General features: G+C 37.6%; 2 protein-coding genes across 4 annotated transcripts; both read right to left on the reverse strand.

Moving 5' to 3' along the window:
• Positions 1-1,941: 1,941 nt before the first annotated feature.
• On the reverse strand, positions 1,942-6,225 carry tlr9 (toll-like receptor 9). Its single transcript, XM_015052061.1, has 3 exons — positions 5,519-6,225; positions 2,326-5,295; positions 1,942-2,226 (listed from the first exon to the last, which is right to left on the reverse strand). Exons 1-3 carry the CDS (start codon positions 5,519-5,521, stop codon positions 2,020-2,022), a joined length of 3,180 nt encoding a protein of 1,059 aa, XP_014907547.1. The 5' UTR covers positions 5,522-6,225; the 3' UTR covers positions 1,942-2,019.
• A 560-nt stretch (positions 6,226-6,785) lies between these two features.
• Positions 6,786-16,491, reverse strand: LOC106959473 (acylamino-acid-releasing enzyme-like). Of its 3 annotated transcripts, XM_015052064.1 has the most exons (23): positions 16,383-16,491; positions 15,800-15,929; positions 15,595-15,721; positions 15,407-15,494; positions 14,538-14,613; positions 14,329-14,420; positions 13,756-13,830; positions 13,519-13,656; positions 13,316-13,407; positions 13,155-13,195; positions 12,127-12,248; positions 11,942-12,002; positions 11,739-11,836; positions 11,597-11,648; positions 11,374-11,468; positions 11,076-11,214; positions 10,141-10,224; positions 9,701-9,781; positions 8,716-8,804; positions 8,019-8,206; positions 7,775-7,877; positions 7,583-7,689; positions 6,786-7,386 (listed from the first exon to the last, which is right to left on the reverse strand). In XM_015052064.1, exons 1-23 carry the CDS (start codon positions 16,392-16,394, stop codon positions 7,281-7,283), a joined length of 2,196 nt encoding a protein of 731 aa, XP_014907550.1. In that variant the 5' UTR covers positions 16,395-16,491; the 3' UTR covers positions 6,786-7,280. The 3 variants fall into 3 exon arrangements, with proteins under 3 accessions (XP_014907550.1, XP_014907548.1, XP_014907549.1); XM_015052062.1 differs by lacking the exon at positions 16,383-16,491 and having other exon boundaries at positions 15,800-16,353; XM_015052063.1 differs by lacking the exon at positions 16,383-16,491 and having other exon boundaries at positions 11,374-11,462; positions 15,800-16,352.
• Positions 16,492-16,736: the final 245 nt, after the last annotated feature.

The following is a 16,736-nucleotide window of genomic DNA, read 5'->3' on the forward strand; positions in this document are numbered from 1 at the left end:
TGGCGCGTGCGCGAGCAAGAGCTGTGGTAGGGCAGCACGAGCGAGCAGTGATTGGACGATTTAATTTTCCACACAGATACCATTTTAAAGCAAATATTCATAAATCTACACATCACATGCGTCAGTGAATCAGTATGATAATTGCATTTCATTAGAGTACATAAACTGTAACATTAATACGTCTGGCAAAGACGTGTAAACATTTTTTTTTTTTTAAATGGGAGATTATTTTCTTCCAGCAGTATTATCTCACAAATAAAAATGTAAAACAGTTAAACCGTTTATTTTATTTTTATTAGTAGGGAAAAAACTCAGACAAAAGTTATTCTTTGTTTAATATCTCTGTCACGCTGCTTGATACCACTATTACAATTGTGATTTTGAGATGTGTTTATAAATATATATTTTGTTAGTGCATTTTATGTAAGTTTGTAATTCAGAAAATTCAGAAAATCATGCATGTGTGCATGATTTTAATAATTCTTTTGTGTCTTTTAAATTAGCGCTCACTGGTAAGCATATTTAACATGTGTCCCTTCCCCTGGTAAACTGAATCAAATCATCTTGTCAATATGGCTTCAAATGCACCAGAAATCATGATAGTGTGACCCAAAGACAAGGGTTGGGATCCTCTGCTCAACAATACATTTCCAACATATTGGATGCTAGATTCATTTTTTTGTTTTTTCTTTAAAGATACACCTCAGTATTCAGACTTCTTTGATAAGGGACTGTCCACGCACATCTGACATTTTCACTTGGTAATAGTAGCCCACTCCACCTTGCAAAAGACTAGGCTATTCCAAAACTATTAAATTTCTGTTTCAAAACTATTCAGGCTTTTTATTTCCACCCAACCAAAGAGAAGTGAAACTTTCAGAGTTGTGGGTATCTTGCAGGTACATCACATACTCTCTTGTAATGTTTAATAAATCACATAAAACAATGTCAATTTGTTTGTATACTGCCGTAACTGAATCCCAATTACTTTCGTAGCACCCAAGACCCACTTGTTCTTCAGCACATCTTTGGTAAGGTTAAATATAAATTAATCAAAATGAAAAAGAGAAACCATGAAATTGGAATTGTTTAATAAGTAAGAATAATTTTAAAGACCTAATGTGGTAACAAATACAGCTCAGAAATCTTAAAGAAAACTGAATCCTATAAGGTAGTAAACTTATCTGTCTTTGTGTCTTTTACATAAGCTACACCATCACACCTGTGTTCAGCCTTCTGTGACATCAAAAAACCGTTACAAGCCATCATCTGTTTTGCTACAGAGTTTAATTTTGCTCCAAAAACTGAAATACAGACAGATAAAGAAACAATAAAACATTAATGAAACTGTCAGTTTGTTAAAATGAGGTCAGATGGAAATATATAAATTCTACAGTACAGTCCAGAAGAAAAGTTTCTACCTCCTCACTAAGTTCTTCTGTTTTTTATTTTTATTTTTTTGTGACACTTCAATAAATCAAACTTTTATATCAGACAATACATAATCAATGGATAGATAAATTCTGCTCTCTACCAGAAAATTCAGAGGAAAATTGTTATCTATTTGTAGCATTAAACTCAAATAAACTTGTTCACCTGGACCACTTATTGAATAAATGGAATAAAGGTTTTAGAGTGAAGTCCAATTGCCATAATGTGTCATGACTTTAAGGAAGGGATTTATGCTGGATAACATTCAATATGGCTTAATTAAAACAACTGTGCAAAGAAGGAGTGGGCAAATTTCCTTCTAGTACCTAGATTTAAAGCGTTATTGGAGGGAATTACTTTTTCATATTGCACCAGGTTGGTCATCACCATTTCCCCCCCTAAAAACTGAAAACATTTATTTATTTTTTTATATTTAAACCCCAAGTATCTTTGTTTAATATAAAAATTAATTTGATGAAAAAAAAAAAAACAGAAAAGAAAAAGAAAAACAAAACTTAAAAGCAAAAACAGAGCAAATCTGTAAGAGGGTAAATATTTTCCCAGGACTTTAATTATTTCACTTAACAATCATATAAAACTTTCACTCATGTTATTGTCATAAAACTTGAGATTATCAGATGACAATGCCATTCTCATCTGGTTCCAGAAAAGGGGTTGAGCTCTTGGGTTTCTCGGCCAGGACAACACAGACTTCCTGCACAGTCTCTTTCTGAGTTGGAGGTACTTTAGTTTTGGAAACATTTCATCCAAGAGAACAACCACAGCTGCATCAACCTTAAATAGAAAGTTTCAGAAATATGTTAGGGCTATGAAAAGATTACAACATCCGCACAGCATACAAAAAAAAAAAAAAAAAAAAAACTGGGAAAATACCTTTTCGTCAAGAAGCCTCTGCTGAACCATGAAGAAAGCTTGTCGGATTACACCGTTGACCATCTCAGTTCCATTTGTGCTCCTGGACAGCACAAACACTGTCTTCACACTGCTGTGAACAGCACTGTGTAAATTATCGATACATGAGAGGCCAGGTATCCAGTCCCTCTCTTCTAAACAGAGAGAAAATCTTCTGTGGCCAGAGCATTCCAAGTTAGCAGTCAGCTCATTGTAAACCCAATCCCTCACAGCGAGATTCCCGGTGTCAAAAACCACAAAAGCGTCGTAGTGATGATCTGAAACACCACCGGGCAGCTGGGAGTAGCCTTTGAGTCGTGCCCAGAAGACTTGCAGGCAGTACCACACATCCCAGCCGTAGAGATGCTTCAGCAGAGGAAGAGCAGTAAATGTCATAGATAAGAAAGAGCAAACTAGGAAGGCTAAGCTACCAAAGATGTCCTGGCAGGAATGTTGGTCTATGGACAGAAGAATCACACCTTGTTGAGAGTCTGGGTATCCACAGCGCACTCGTGTTGTCAGATAAGGAATGTTTACTGGAGTAGTCCGCAAGTAGACAACGAACCATGAAGTATTACAGTCACATTTAAATGGGTTCTCGTGCAGGGTGAGTGTCTGAAGGGTGCTCCCCTTTTGAAAGGGTGCAGGTAGACGCTGATGGTTCAACTCTTTGATCTTATTGTGATTGAGATACAGATGCTGCAAAGACCTTGCTTCATTGAAGAAATTGTCAGGAATTGAGGTAAGGTGATTGTGACTCAGGTCCAGAAAGGAAAATTGGTCTCCAAATTTTATTTCCTGGGAAACCAAATTACTTAGAGAGTTGTAGCTTAGGTCCAGATGACATAAGTTGCTCAGAGCTGAAATGTTTTGCCAGGGAAAATTCTTCATGGAATTTCTGCTGATGCAGAGGCTCTGAAGGCTCACTGGGAGGTTACACAGTACTTCTGCTTTGAGTGACTTCAGGTTATTGCTGGAGATATCCAGGAATTTCAGCTTTGTTAGGTTCTGAAAGAAATGAATGTATGTTTTGTAGTCAGCATTCCACATGATGTCCAGATGATTACCACTGAAGTAGAGGTATTGCAAGGACCTGCTGACCAGCCTTTGATCTATCCGCATCCCGATGCCATTGTTAGCTAGACTCAGCACTTCCAGGTTAGTCAGATTTTTAAGAAACTCAAAACGATGGCCCATTCCTCTCATCTTGAAGTGAAAGTCATTATTACTGACATCCAATACCTTCAATGTAGACCGAAGTTCACTGAAAGCATCATCACGATAAAGATCCAGCCTATTGAAGGACATGTTAAGAAAGACTAAATTTGTCATGCTATTGAACTGCCCACCCCTCAATGTCTGACTCATGTAGTTGTATGAAAGGTCTAGACAAACTGCATTTTCCATGCCTGAAAACACTCTTTTATTAAGTGATAAGATGTCATTTTGAGAAAGGTCAAAAGATAGCTTTTGCCAACAATACTTATTTTTAAAGCTCTCAAGAGATGGAATTTGACACTCGCTGCCATCTGTCGTTTCTGGTCCATTAGACTGGTCAGATTGCCAAATGTGGCTACTAGTTCTTGTTTCTCTGTCTGGTATGAGAGTGTGTACGTCTTGGAAATCACCTGAATACAAGTTCTGGTTCTGACAGCTGTCTGATTCTGCAGTTCCAGCTGATTCAGAACAGCATGGAAGGAAATTCAGCATATTTTGGGAGAGGTCTATGGCAGTGAGAGATGGTAGCTGCTTCAGGGAAGTCAAATTGCATTCGCTAATAAAGTTCATTCTCAGTTCTAATTTTGACAGACTTTTGAGTTGAGACAGAACATGGAAACCTTTTTTTGATATGGTATGGAAAAAGTTCCCACTGAGTAAAAGCCTTTGCAAACCCGATATGTTGCCAATGTATGGAGAGAGATCCAGTTTTCCAAAGGTCTTCAGCGGTTCATAGTTGTAAATGAGGCTAATCCAAGTGAGGCCAGTCAGCTCTTGAAAAAAGGTGCCATTTTGTATAGCAAATGCCAGGAGATTGTCAGAGATGTCCAGTCCCTTTAAATTCTTCAATGGCCTAAAAAGACCATCTGGAAATGTTTTTAGGGAATTTCCTCTTAAGCTCAGAAATGTGATGGAGCTGTTTTCAGAATACAGTGAGTTGGGATGCAGCAGGAGAGGGCGATTTTGTGGGCAAGGGAAGCAGGGCCGTGCTGCATGGTCGCAACGCTGACAGTTCCACTCCAAATTCAGATACTCGAGGGCTGTCAGGTTGGCAAATGACCCTTCTGGGACCTCTGTCATTGTATTCTCTCTTAAATCCAGCACCTTCAAAGAAGCTGGCAGGTCTTTTGGGACAGCTGTTACATTATCATACCCTAATGTAAGGTTTTTGAGTTTAGGTAATCCTCCAAAAACAGTTGCATTGATGTAAAAAGACTGGTTGCAGGGGTTGGCATAAAAACAGTTCTTGGAGAGTAGCAGAGTCTCTAGATTTGGAGTCTTTAAAGGGGCAAATATGTTAAAGATGCAATTGTACTGCAAATCAAGAAACAGCAAGTTTTCAGGTAAGTTTGGTATAGATGTGAGGCTGTTTCCCGACAGATGCAGAGATGTAAGATTTTTAAGGAACTTGAAGGCATGGGGCTCAATTTCCATGTTGCATCCTTGCTGCTCTGGGAGCCTAAGTTGACCTGGGAGACAATTACCTTTTATTTTTAAAATATTAACGTTTGGGACACCTGCAAATGCATGGTTCCTCACTGCTTGCACCTTAGTGCCACTCAAATCGATTGATAAAACAGTCGCAGCCTTAATGATCGGGATGTGCTTGATAGGCCTGTTAGAGCAGTCCACTGTGGTTGAATTCACATCAGCGTCGCATGGAAAAAACTGGATGTTGATTGCGTTTCCATATAGCAGAAACTGACTCATGATAAGAAGAACTTTTTCCAGAGCCTGAAAAAATTTACCAAATTTCAATAAGTCAGAAAATATTGTAGAAGCATGCAGTTTAACTTAAGAAAGTTTATCAACACATTGAATAAATCTTGCATTAAAAGAAGCTTTAAAATCACTACCAACACACTTTAATTCCCAATGTAAAATGTATCCAGTTCCATAGCTTAATATTTTTAAAGGGAAACACTACATTTACAAGGGTAGAAAAAAGTCCACTTACCATATCAGATTAAAAACAAATCATAATAGTTTGAGAAAAACTTTGTAAGCGTTATTCCTCTTGAAGAGACGACAGTGTGTAAATTGTCCAAAAGTGTCTGCAGTAAAACGAAGCAAGATGAATGCAGAAGTGAAACCATGTGGTCAAATATGCAGTAGTATGATGCAAAGCATGTGACATAAAACAAGGAATGAGGAACATCAGCTGCAAGTTTAACTGAAGTAATTTAATACACTTTAAAATAATATTTGTTTTTATGAGTTTTTTATAATACGCTCTTTAGACTATATTAAAAATAAGTTTTTTTTTTAGATACTGATGTCCTCTAAGGGAAGAAAGACAGAGGAAATTCTTCAATTCTGAACAAATGTAGGCGTCTTGGGATTTGGGGCATTGACAATCATACAACACAGATTTGAGATCACCTAGACCATTACACAATAACTTAAATGGTTTTATCTTGCACATTTTTTAACATGCACTGTAATTTTTTTTGTTTTTTTCTCAGTGTCTGACATTTGGTTTGACTGTTTCTATTTAAGGTAAAACTGTTGTAAGCTTCTTTCAAGTGGACATGCATTTCCTTATAGTATTTGGCAGAGGTATTGTGTAAACTGACTTTAGTCTAACATTTTGGACCTTCTCACAATACAGTAGTTTGCTGAAATTTTTGACTATTCCTCCATAGTACCTTTTAAACTATGTCAGATAAGAAAAATGTTTATGTCTTTTCAATCGTATACGAGCGCTACACCTTTGTAATGGTTCCCTCCATTAAGTAAAAATTTGTGCAGGATGATGTATACTGATGCAGACATGTAGTGAGACACAGACAGCTGTGAAAATGTATCACTAGAGGAAGTGATACATCTTCACAGCTTCTAAAAATTATCACTCGATCTAAATTTATTGACATGCATTGGTATGAGGAGTCAGGGACTGCTAAGCGTCATGTGGTGGCTCACAGATGTAGTATCTTTACTACAAACTGTAAACAAAATATATTCACTTACCAAAAGAAATAACAAAAGTAAATATTATTTGCAGGACATTTAACTATGTGAACAGAAATAATAATAATAATAAAAAAACAACTAAGTCTCTTCTTCCTGTTTACATATAGTTTGTGGTCAAATGTTTACTTTCAACATGGACATGTAATATAGGGTGCATTCAGAAGCGCTTTTACCTAAGCTTATTGGAAGAGAAAAGTCTCCTAACTCACCTATACGAAAATGCATTTAAAAACTTGACTCACACAGTGAGCTTTCTTACAATTGTTTTATTAAGTGCACAAAATGGTACAATCAAGAGATTTAGCTAAAAAAAAAAAAAAAAAAAAAAAAAAATCACCCAAGCAGAAGAAAATCTCTAAAAAAAGAGACTGATTATAAATGTTATTCTTTTCATGTAATCACAGAGAAAGTCGAAATAATTAAAAGCCCTTTTGATTTTCTGATTCAAATTACAGAAGAAAGAAAAATCAAGTCAGTATTAATAAAATGTTTCCATCGAGTCAAATATTTTATTTAAGTGTAATATTATTATATTTTTAATTGTTTGTCATCCTCTTATGCAATACTCAAAATTAACAACAATACCCACAGATACATTATGGGTTACGCACAGTTATAGTGTATTCTAGCTGAAGATCAGTTGTCCATGTTTTGGCTTTGGATTGGGCCTTATAACATAAAAATAAGTTTGCAACTAATGTCCTTTAGTCTTTTTGCACATTACAGCTATCTTCGTTATGTCACCATCACAGACCTAAGTGTTGAATTATCCACAAAGCGATGTTCATGAAACCATCTGATTCTGCATCCACCTTGGAAAGAGAGTGGTTGTTTCCAGGGTACCACAGTAACCTGTGCAAATATAAGTTAGAGCATTAATAAACAAACAGCAAAGCACATTGACTGCATTCATATTGCTGTAAGGGCATCGCCATGTAACTCAAAGTGTGTTTGTGAATAGAAAGCATTTCCATTCTGTAAGCTATGGCAACTTTTAATGCGTAAGCTACACAGTCTGTTACGCATGAGGCGCCTGGCCAGTGCTTACCGGACAGGGATCTGCTTTGCTTTCAGAGCTTTGTAGTATTCAATTCCTTGCTTGTTAGGGACACGCTTGTCATCTTCCCCTAAAGTCAGCAGCACTGGGGTCCGAACCTTAACCAGATAATAACTTGCATGAGATCACTACAACAAAAGCAGTAAAGTCAGAAGTACGCATCCGAGATTTACATAAATGTACCTGAGGGACGTATTTGATAGGGGACTTGTTCAACATCTGTTCCCAAACGGCAGGATCAGGGAGGCAATCTGGAGTGTAATCGTATCCAGCCTCAACGACACACCTGCAAAAAAGGTCAACATTTAATTTACGTCTCCATAAACCAATTATAAAACACCACAGCTTTGTAATTGCTCAAGACTTTCACCACAGGAATCACCAAAATACAGACAAGAGTGTTGGGATGTTTTACAACTAGACTCACCAATCCGGGATATCCGTGCTGCCAATCATGGAGGCCAAATTGATGACAGGATTGCGAGCCACACAGGCTTTGTAGAAACCTGGGTACTGGCCAATTAGATGGCAGGCTAGAAACCCCCCATGGGAGCCCCCAGAAATGGCCACTTTCTCCCTGTCAAACTCAGCGTCTAGGACACTTTCAACAGCAGCCTGGAGGAAGTAAAACACAAATGACAGACTATGTAAAAGACAATTTGTAAATCCCACAGAGAGTGATCAAGGGAGAACAAAACAAGAACATCTAAAAAGAGCTCTGTTGTTATGAGCCATGTTTTACATCTATGGCAACTCAAAGTCATTATATATAGAGACCAATAGAGTACAAACAGTAACAGATTACCAAAGGCAATACTGAAATTCATTTGTTTTCAGCAGGAGCTCGAGATGTATTTAAGGCTCATTTCTGTTTGCTTAGAAATGAATCCAATTGTGCACTTGCTCAGCATATATCTACACAAAAAAAAGTAAAACTTTATTGTAATTTATTAGAATTTTCGTTATATATCAAAGCAAAGTAATTTAGAATAATTCCAGTTCAGTAGAGAGAGTATATGAAAAGAAAATGGACAATGGGAAAATGAGAGGACTTGAACTTTACCAGCAGCAGGCTTATTTTTTGGGTTTATTTGGTCCTCAAATAGTGCTGGCTATGATCTTACCTGAACATCCATGACATCCTGGGAACCCACGTTGCCCAGCAGTGAGAGGACGCTGTCCTGGCCAAAACCAAGAGAGCCACGATAGTTTACTAAAAACAGAAACGGCACATTCAGAAGCAATCCCACAAGCACCAACATCCCTGGTAATGTTTAGCTATATTTCTATGTAGATAAATGCACGCTACATTTCAATGAAGATTTCTTATATTTATTTATGCAACATCTGCATTGTTTGAGGGTTTGAAACAAAGTTACCTGAGAAATATTTTTTTTCTTTTGAACAATGACGATTTTGCGAATCTTTCTTGTGTTTTGCAAAAACAAACAGACAACTCATACTGGCTACTTCGTACAACAAATATCACAGAGATTTTTTTCAAAGATATGAACCTATTACCGGTTCATATCGGTAACAGGTATGATTTTTTTTTTTTTTTCAATTAGGTCTTTGGGTTTATGTGCTCTAGAACTGCAAATGCAACTTCTGCTTTCCAGAGAGACTGAAACCGTTATCTGAGAATGTTTCAGATACAGTGACCTTTACCATTTTCTCCACCAATTCAATAATCAAAGTAGAAGCAGACTTCAAAGGCATTCCTACTCCTAAGAACCTTTAAAAAGGCTATTTACCCTCAACCTAAAGTAAGCACTTACAGTAATCTATAGAGTTATTATGTTGTAGAAATGCTTACAGAAAGGACACATAAAAACTTAATGTTAAGAGCTGTGGAAAAAAACCTTGAACAGAAAGGCATTTCCAGAAAAGCATAAATGAAGCGATACAAATGTATAAAAATGAGCCAATGAGTGGCTCTCACCAACTGAACCAGTATCAGTGGCCACAAAACAGGAAGCAATCCTTGTATTCTCTGTAAACTGAGTTCAAAGTAACCCCAAAGGCCGAGTGCTATGTTTAAAGCGTCGGTTTCTTATGCTTCAACAGGTATCCAATGAAGCTGCACTCAACATTTGTAACCTAACTTACCCAGTAATACACCAAAACCCATCCTGCAGAGCACAGAGGTAGACAGAAGCCATTCAGCTACAATCACAGAGTGAGGACCTCCTGATGAGAGAAACAGATTAACAGTGAAACAGGCCTGACATGATCAATTAGAAACCGGTGGCCATGGCAACAGATGCACAATTAAAACACTGTAAAACGTGTAATTAGACTAAGAGAGGTGTATCTCTGTCACAACTACTGAGCTTGTTTTCAGTCAAATGAGGTAACACTTTGCCACAAGGAGCGCCATTGTCATAGCAACTGTGTGCAATGTCAATCTGATCAGTAGAAGCTCTTGACTGAAGAGAGCCTAAAAATAAACCCAGTAGGGATTAATAGCCTAGGTTTTATTACTTCATAATGTAAGCTCTTTTGGAATATGACTTTTTTTTTTTCATCCATCTATCCGAGTTACGAACCATGAGGGAGGACAATCAGAGGTAGTTTCACTCCTTCCTTCACTTCTTTTGGTTTCATCAGCACAGCTTCATAGTCAATGCCCGCTGAAATACAGTAAAACATGTTAGCAGCATGAATTAGTACAAGTAGCAGAGCTTAGAATAGCTTACAAATAGTTACACTACTGTGTTGTTTGCAAGCATATTAGCAATATTTTCTATGCATTTGATCTTTCACAAACAAAATCTGCGCTGGGGTTAAACAATATTTCATCACAAGTATGGATGCCGTTGTTAAAGCATTGAATATTGTGCAGGTATGACTTCTACTATCCACCCAAGAACATTTCAACATTTCAGAACCCAAACTGTAAAAAAAAGCAAAAAACTCTTGAGTTAAGAAGAGAATCTTGTACATTTTTTGATATATATTAGTTAATCAGTTAAGTAGACTGCAGCAAAGAATTACCAATTTGCTTTGTTGCTACTGTGGAAATAAGAAAAATTAGACAAAACACATTTTAAAAATTAAATGGAGTAAATTATCAAAAAGCTGAGAATAAAAGATATATATATATATATATATATATATATATATATATATATATATATTTTTTTTTCTCCACCACTCTAATAAATACAACTTATACAAGAAAGTAAGACTTTATGTCACATGTTAGTTTTCTGGAAACAGTCTCCTTAAAAATAAAAATAAGCAGCAACCTGAGTGGCACCTATACACTGCCTGATATATTTTACAAAAGACAGTTGCCTATTAAATCACATATAGTTTGAAAATAAGACCATTTTTTGTGGTTTAATTGTGAAGTTTAATAACTGAAACAAAAAGGGAAAAAAAATAAGGTCACTTCATATTATAAAACTAGAACGGGCAACAAAAAAGTTACAGTTCTTAATAAATATTACTTCATGAATATTCCAAAGAGTTATCTTACGATATTGATGGTTGTCTAGTCCTTCTGAGGGAGTGAAAGTCTTGATCTGCCAGTCAATATCTGGTAAAGTCTGAGACTCTTCCAAAGTAACCCAGACCACTTCCTCTTGGGAATCCTTTCCTGGAAGGAAGCCCACCCTCTAAACAACAACAAAAAAAGCACATGTGTGTAAGAGAGAAAATCTGCTGCGTTACATAAAGTTCCTTTAATAAGTGTTTGAGAACACCCCATTAATCCAATGGGACATTTGCATGGATTAAGAAAATCTCAATTTTCTTAGCAAAGACACACATCCTACCAGATTTGGAGGGCAGTTAGGAGAGGAGCAGCTGACCACCATCAGATCTCGCTCGATGTTCAGAAGACACCAGTTACCAATTTCAGACTCTACAGCCAAACATTGGCATAAATATATAACAATAAAATCAGTAATTGTGACAAACGTACTGCAGTAAACCGGTGTGAAACTGTCAACACTGAATCACATTGACTTATAAAACGCAGTGCAGTCAGAGACTAACTTGGAGTCAGAGAGGTGATGCTTCCTGTGCTCGTGTCCACCACCAAGAGATCCTAAAGCACAAAGAGAGAGAAAAAAAAAAAACATTTGATTTTTTTTTTTTAACCGCCCTGAACATGACAACAAGTAAAAACTACACATACCTTCCGGCTGCGCTGAGGACAAGCAACAACCACCCGCTGACTGTCAGCTGACCAACACTTTGGCGACAACTGACTGCTGTAGATGCCAGTGAAGCCATCTGTAAAGTCATAAAAAAGCCAAAGAGGTACGTTTTTTTTTACACTCATACTACATACTTATGAGTAAAATGTATGTTTTCATGTTCCCACTGAGCACCACTTACCTTCTCTTGGTCGTGCAACGATATCCACAACCACTGAGGTCTTCTTAGTGTACCAGTCGTACTGCAAAGAAAGAATACGGCAAAGAAAATTCACAAACTAAAAAATACACTTTCTTTCTTTCCAATTAGAAAACTGGAAAATAAACATGTAAAAAAAAAAAAAAAAGTCTCCAATTTTTTCTTACCATACAAAGCTTGCAGCACTGCATGTGTGGCCCATATACAGAACATTCAAGATAAATAATTCGGCACTGATCCGGGCTCAGCCTTGGGGAATACACTGCACTGGTGTCCGACGAAAGCTGCTCTGTTGCGGACAACATATAAACATATACATCAACAACTTCATGCAGATATGTCAATGCTAAATTGAACTAAGATGAGAGAGGGAATGTCTTCCATGAGCGTGCATTCACAGTGTAAATATTAGCGCAGTTGCTTCATAGTGCGCATAATGTCCAGCAGCAGCTAACTTGTCGGTCGCGCCGATAAGTTTTATCTGAGGCACGACCTGCTGATTTATATTGTTTAAGAAATACGAGATGTAAAAGAATTCAAATGTGCTGCATGTTTTTCGTTAGCCATAGTAGCTGTGATTACAACAGAAAATTAAGGAGTTAAAGGAGTATTCTGCATTTATGCACCAAAACATACATCCTGCGACGTAATCTTATTCTTGAGTTAAAAAACTCAAAACAAGTACATGTTTCTAGGTTCACTCATCTAGTTTCTTTGCATTTAATGAGAAGGTGAAATAAATATACTGCTCAAAAAAATAAACGGAACCTTTCACTTTAATTTTGTGTGTGGCTCCAAATCCAGTCCTCCATCGGTTAATAAATTTGATTTCCATTGATGATTTTTGTGTGATTTTGTTGTCAGCACATTCAACTTTGTACAGAACAAAGTATTCAATGAGAATATTTCATTCATTCAGATCTAGGATGTGTTATTTGAGTGTTCCCTTTATTTTTTTGAGCAGTGTACATAAAAATGTATGATTTAAAAACATGCATTTGTTTTAGCGACTTTTCAGAAATTCCTTCCACTACTGCATATGTGTGCTGCTAACACTTAGATGCACTTAAAAGATGTTACTGTAGTCAACAATTTGTGTGAAACACAAATCAGGACGTGAGGCTTTACAGCACCATCACACCTTATGCTAACAGTGTTGAATTGTTAACAAATGTTACAAACAATTCATGCTTACCACATTTCCCACCCGTCAAATCCACATAAAACAAAGAAGACCTGAAAGCGACAACAGAAATACTAAAACGGGTGCATTCGTTTGAACTCAATTGCATTTAAACTCAATTTTAATTTGCCACGGTCCAGCTGTTGTGTGCTGCTACTATATTCGATAAGCACCTCCGATTGGGGCAGTACTTCAGGCCTAGTCTGAAAGGCTCGTGCCACCAACCTATAAACACCACACCTGTGTCACCTGGGGCCCAAAATGCCTGGAGAGATGAAAGCAGTTGATTAAAATCCAGAAAAAAAAAATGTTATTACCACATTAAAGGCACATAAACATTCATACAAAGATGGATTCACTGCAGTGCAGTGCCAACCTGTCCAGGTGAGATGCTGTCGGGTACTCCTTCCAACACAGACACATTGTCCCCCTCTATGTCCCAAACACACAGAACTGGACAGCTCTTGCCAACTAAGGCCTCTCCCCAGTCTTCATAGTAGACAAACTGCTCCCCCTGCAGGATGAAATTCGCACAACGACTACAATGTAGCATTTGGTGCTGTGAAATGCAACGAGATTAATTCAACTTTTGACTACAATCTGGAGAATTCACTTTAACCGTGTCTTTTTTCTCCACCCTCATGGTCTCCTCCTCATCTTCAATGGAAGACAACTCTGGCAACTCTGTCTGTAAAGATGAAACGAGAAGCAGAGCGGCAGGTTGTTAGCCCCTCAGTCTGAAATCTCTCATCACGAGTATCTCATAAAGGACAGAAAACACGCATCACTGCTGCCTCGGTCACAGAACAATAGATGCAGACAAGGAATGTTGGTTTTGAAAAACAATGGAAAATAACTCAGGTTCAGTCATTATGAAAGCACGGAAAGACTGAACCAGTTTGCCGCGATTTTCTGATTGGGTAATGGTGTTGCTAACCTCTGCCAGTGGTAATCTTGTTGGTGTGTGCCCTTAAAGTGTGAATTATTTACATGACTTGTTAGGTTCAATTAACTTCAACCTTTCTTGGAAATAAAATAAAACTTTAAAGACCAAAGAAGCCGCTGTTTGATGTTCCTGACTGTGTAAAGCAATGTTTAGCCTGGTAGTAGTCATTTGCAGTAAAAAATAATAAAAAATCTGCTTAAATTTATCATAAAAACTATTTTTTTTCTATCTACATCTTACCTGGAAGAAGGATTTAGTCTCAGGCCTCTTTTTTTCAGCAACATACAAGAGGTGTGTTTCAGAGTGCGACCAAACCAAGCTGCCAAACTGCTCTGGGAATGTGCGAAAAAAAATAAAATAAAATAAAATAAAAAATCCAGATGTTACAGCAAACTGCCAAACAAACTGCAGGTAAAAAGCAGTTGTTTTTTTTCCTGAACATGATTTACCATCCTCATAGACTTTGCCATGTTTCTTTAAAGCTGTTAGGTTGATGCTCTTCACCTTGATGTTTTTACTCCAGATCTAAAATGAAACATAAACATTTAATACATTTGTATTAAAAAAGACAGAGCAAATATTATTCAGACAGAGATACACTGCATACTTTAGAAATAAAGTGAAATGGAACAAGGGCAATAAGTGTAGTTCCCTTAATATGCAACCCACACCAAACTTTAAACCCAATTTCACAATCTGATGAAAGCAGTTAGCAGACCACCTTCAAACGAAAACTTGAGAATCATTTACTTGAATACGTTTCACAGTCTAAACACAGTTTACTACAAGACGTGTTGACCCAGTGACCTGACATGACTCCCCGAATGCCGTAGCAAGAACTGCATTGGAAATCTCCCAGTTTATAAAGCAAACAAAATGAATCAGACACTGCTCCTGGGTTATTTAAATAAAATAAATAGCAACTGAGGACATTTTGCAAAGAAAGGATTATTGGACACAGTATGGATGAGTGACTTTTCTTTGCAGTGTTTTTGTTTTAGTTTGTTTGGGAGTTTATTGTACCTGCTGCTGTAACTGTGGTATAAAATGCCCCGTCCTGATTCAGTCAGAAAGCAACCCATCTACATGTAACGCTGAGCGTTACATGTTTTCTTACGTTTGGACAGTGCAATGTGCACAAAAAAATGTGTGCTCAACCGAAAGCCCTCTAAGTGATATGGCAATGTGTTTGTTTTCACATTAACTGAGATCCAATCATTAGGGATGGGTTTTAATGCCAAACGTGAATGGCTGTGATTACTGAGGACTGCTTTTATCTAAGTCATCCACATCTGAGCAGGACCAGAGAGCCACACACCTCCAGAAACTGCTTCTCCTCTCCTTTGACTGTGCATTCTCTGACAACTGCCTTCATTTCACCGGAGGGAGAGTCCTTACTAAGAAGTCTGAGGTGAGAAACAAATGAGGAGATACAGTTGCGTTTTCCTGGGTTTCGACTCAAATTAGATAGTATGTCTACTCAAGATAAAATAACACTTTACATACTCTCCTTTGACTTCAGTGCAGTTTCCAGAAGTGCCAGAGTAGACCACTGACTTGTCATCATGGAAGACAATGTATTGTCTGCAGAATTTGACGTTCTCATTTCTCTCCAGATCACGCTGGCTCCACTCTGCAGACATGAATTCAGAAATTATACGAATCAAATAGAAACGGAAATATTTTTTGATGTGACATATGCTAGTTGTACCTGTGTATATGTTGCTGTATTTGCCTCCATACTGAGAGGTGATAACAGGTCCCACGTCTGCTCTGCTTAAAGAGGGAAAGAGGCTGAGCTCTCTGTAGAGTTTGGCAATTTCCTCCGGGTTGGTTGTCACCTGGCAGCGCAGAGAAGAACAACTGCGCCTTAGTGAAAACAAATGTTTGACTGCGAACAATGTCCTATTCATGTCCAAGCTAGGTGGCTAGCCATCCATGAAAAGTTGGTGAAGTTTAACACTATTTAGCAATAAAAACAAAAGTCAGCATATGTAGCATTTCCCCGATTTGTTGCCTCAAGTAACAGCCTTGCATTAAGATAAGTACTCAAGGCAGTGTGGATTATTCTAGAGAGATTTAGGAGTTCGAGCCATATGACCAGGAACTTCTTGCTGGAAGTGAAAGAAAACTACGGACCCTACATCTGTTCGCTAGCTTGACTTAAGCTGACTACATCCGATAATATCGAAACTCAATTTACTCTAGATAGCTCTAAGGTTAAACCTGTGCAACATCTGCCATGCACGTTTAATAAACGTTTAGGATTGCTGGACAATTTCGAACAACCATACCTGTGACTCCATGGTAGGAACCGTACGCGTCGCTAAATACAGTCCAATTTACTCCACAATGGAGCGAGCGCTTTACTTTGACGTAAAAGGATAGACGCTGAATAAGGGTGAATATCATACGTCAACGCCTCCTCCATATTGTGAGTGGCATATTTCGTTATTTTAGGCCTGCAAGCAGTGCAGGATATTTATGCCGATATAAATTTGATCATTCGTTGTGTGTTCTGTTACTGAAGCATAAATGTGTGTGTATTCAATACATATTTCCAATATATTGACAAATAGCATTAACTGTGGTGATTTAAACTACAATAGTGTCAGTTTTCGTTGTCTACCCTAACTTAACAAATATGG

The sequence above is a fragment of the Poecilia latipinna genome, unplaced genomic scaffold, assembly GCF_001443285.1.
Source record: "Poecilia latipinna isolate Pla-1442-1.1 unplaced genomic scaffold, P_latipinna-1.0 Scaffold1085, whole genome shotgun sequence".
In the NCBI taxonomy this organism is placed as follows: Eukaryota; Metazoa; Chordata; class Actinopteri; order Cyprinodontiformes; family Poeciliidae; genus Poecilia; species Poecilia latipinna.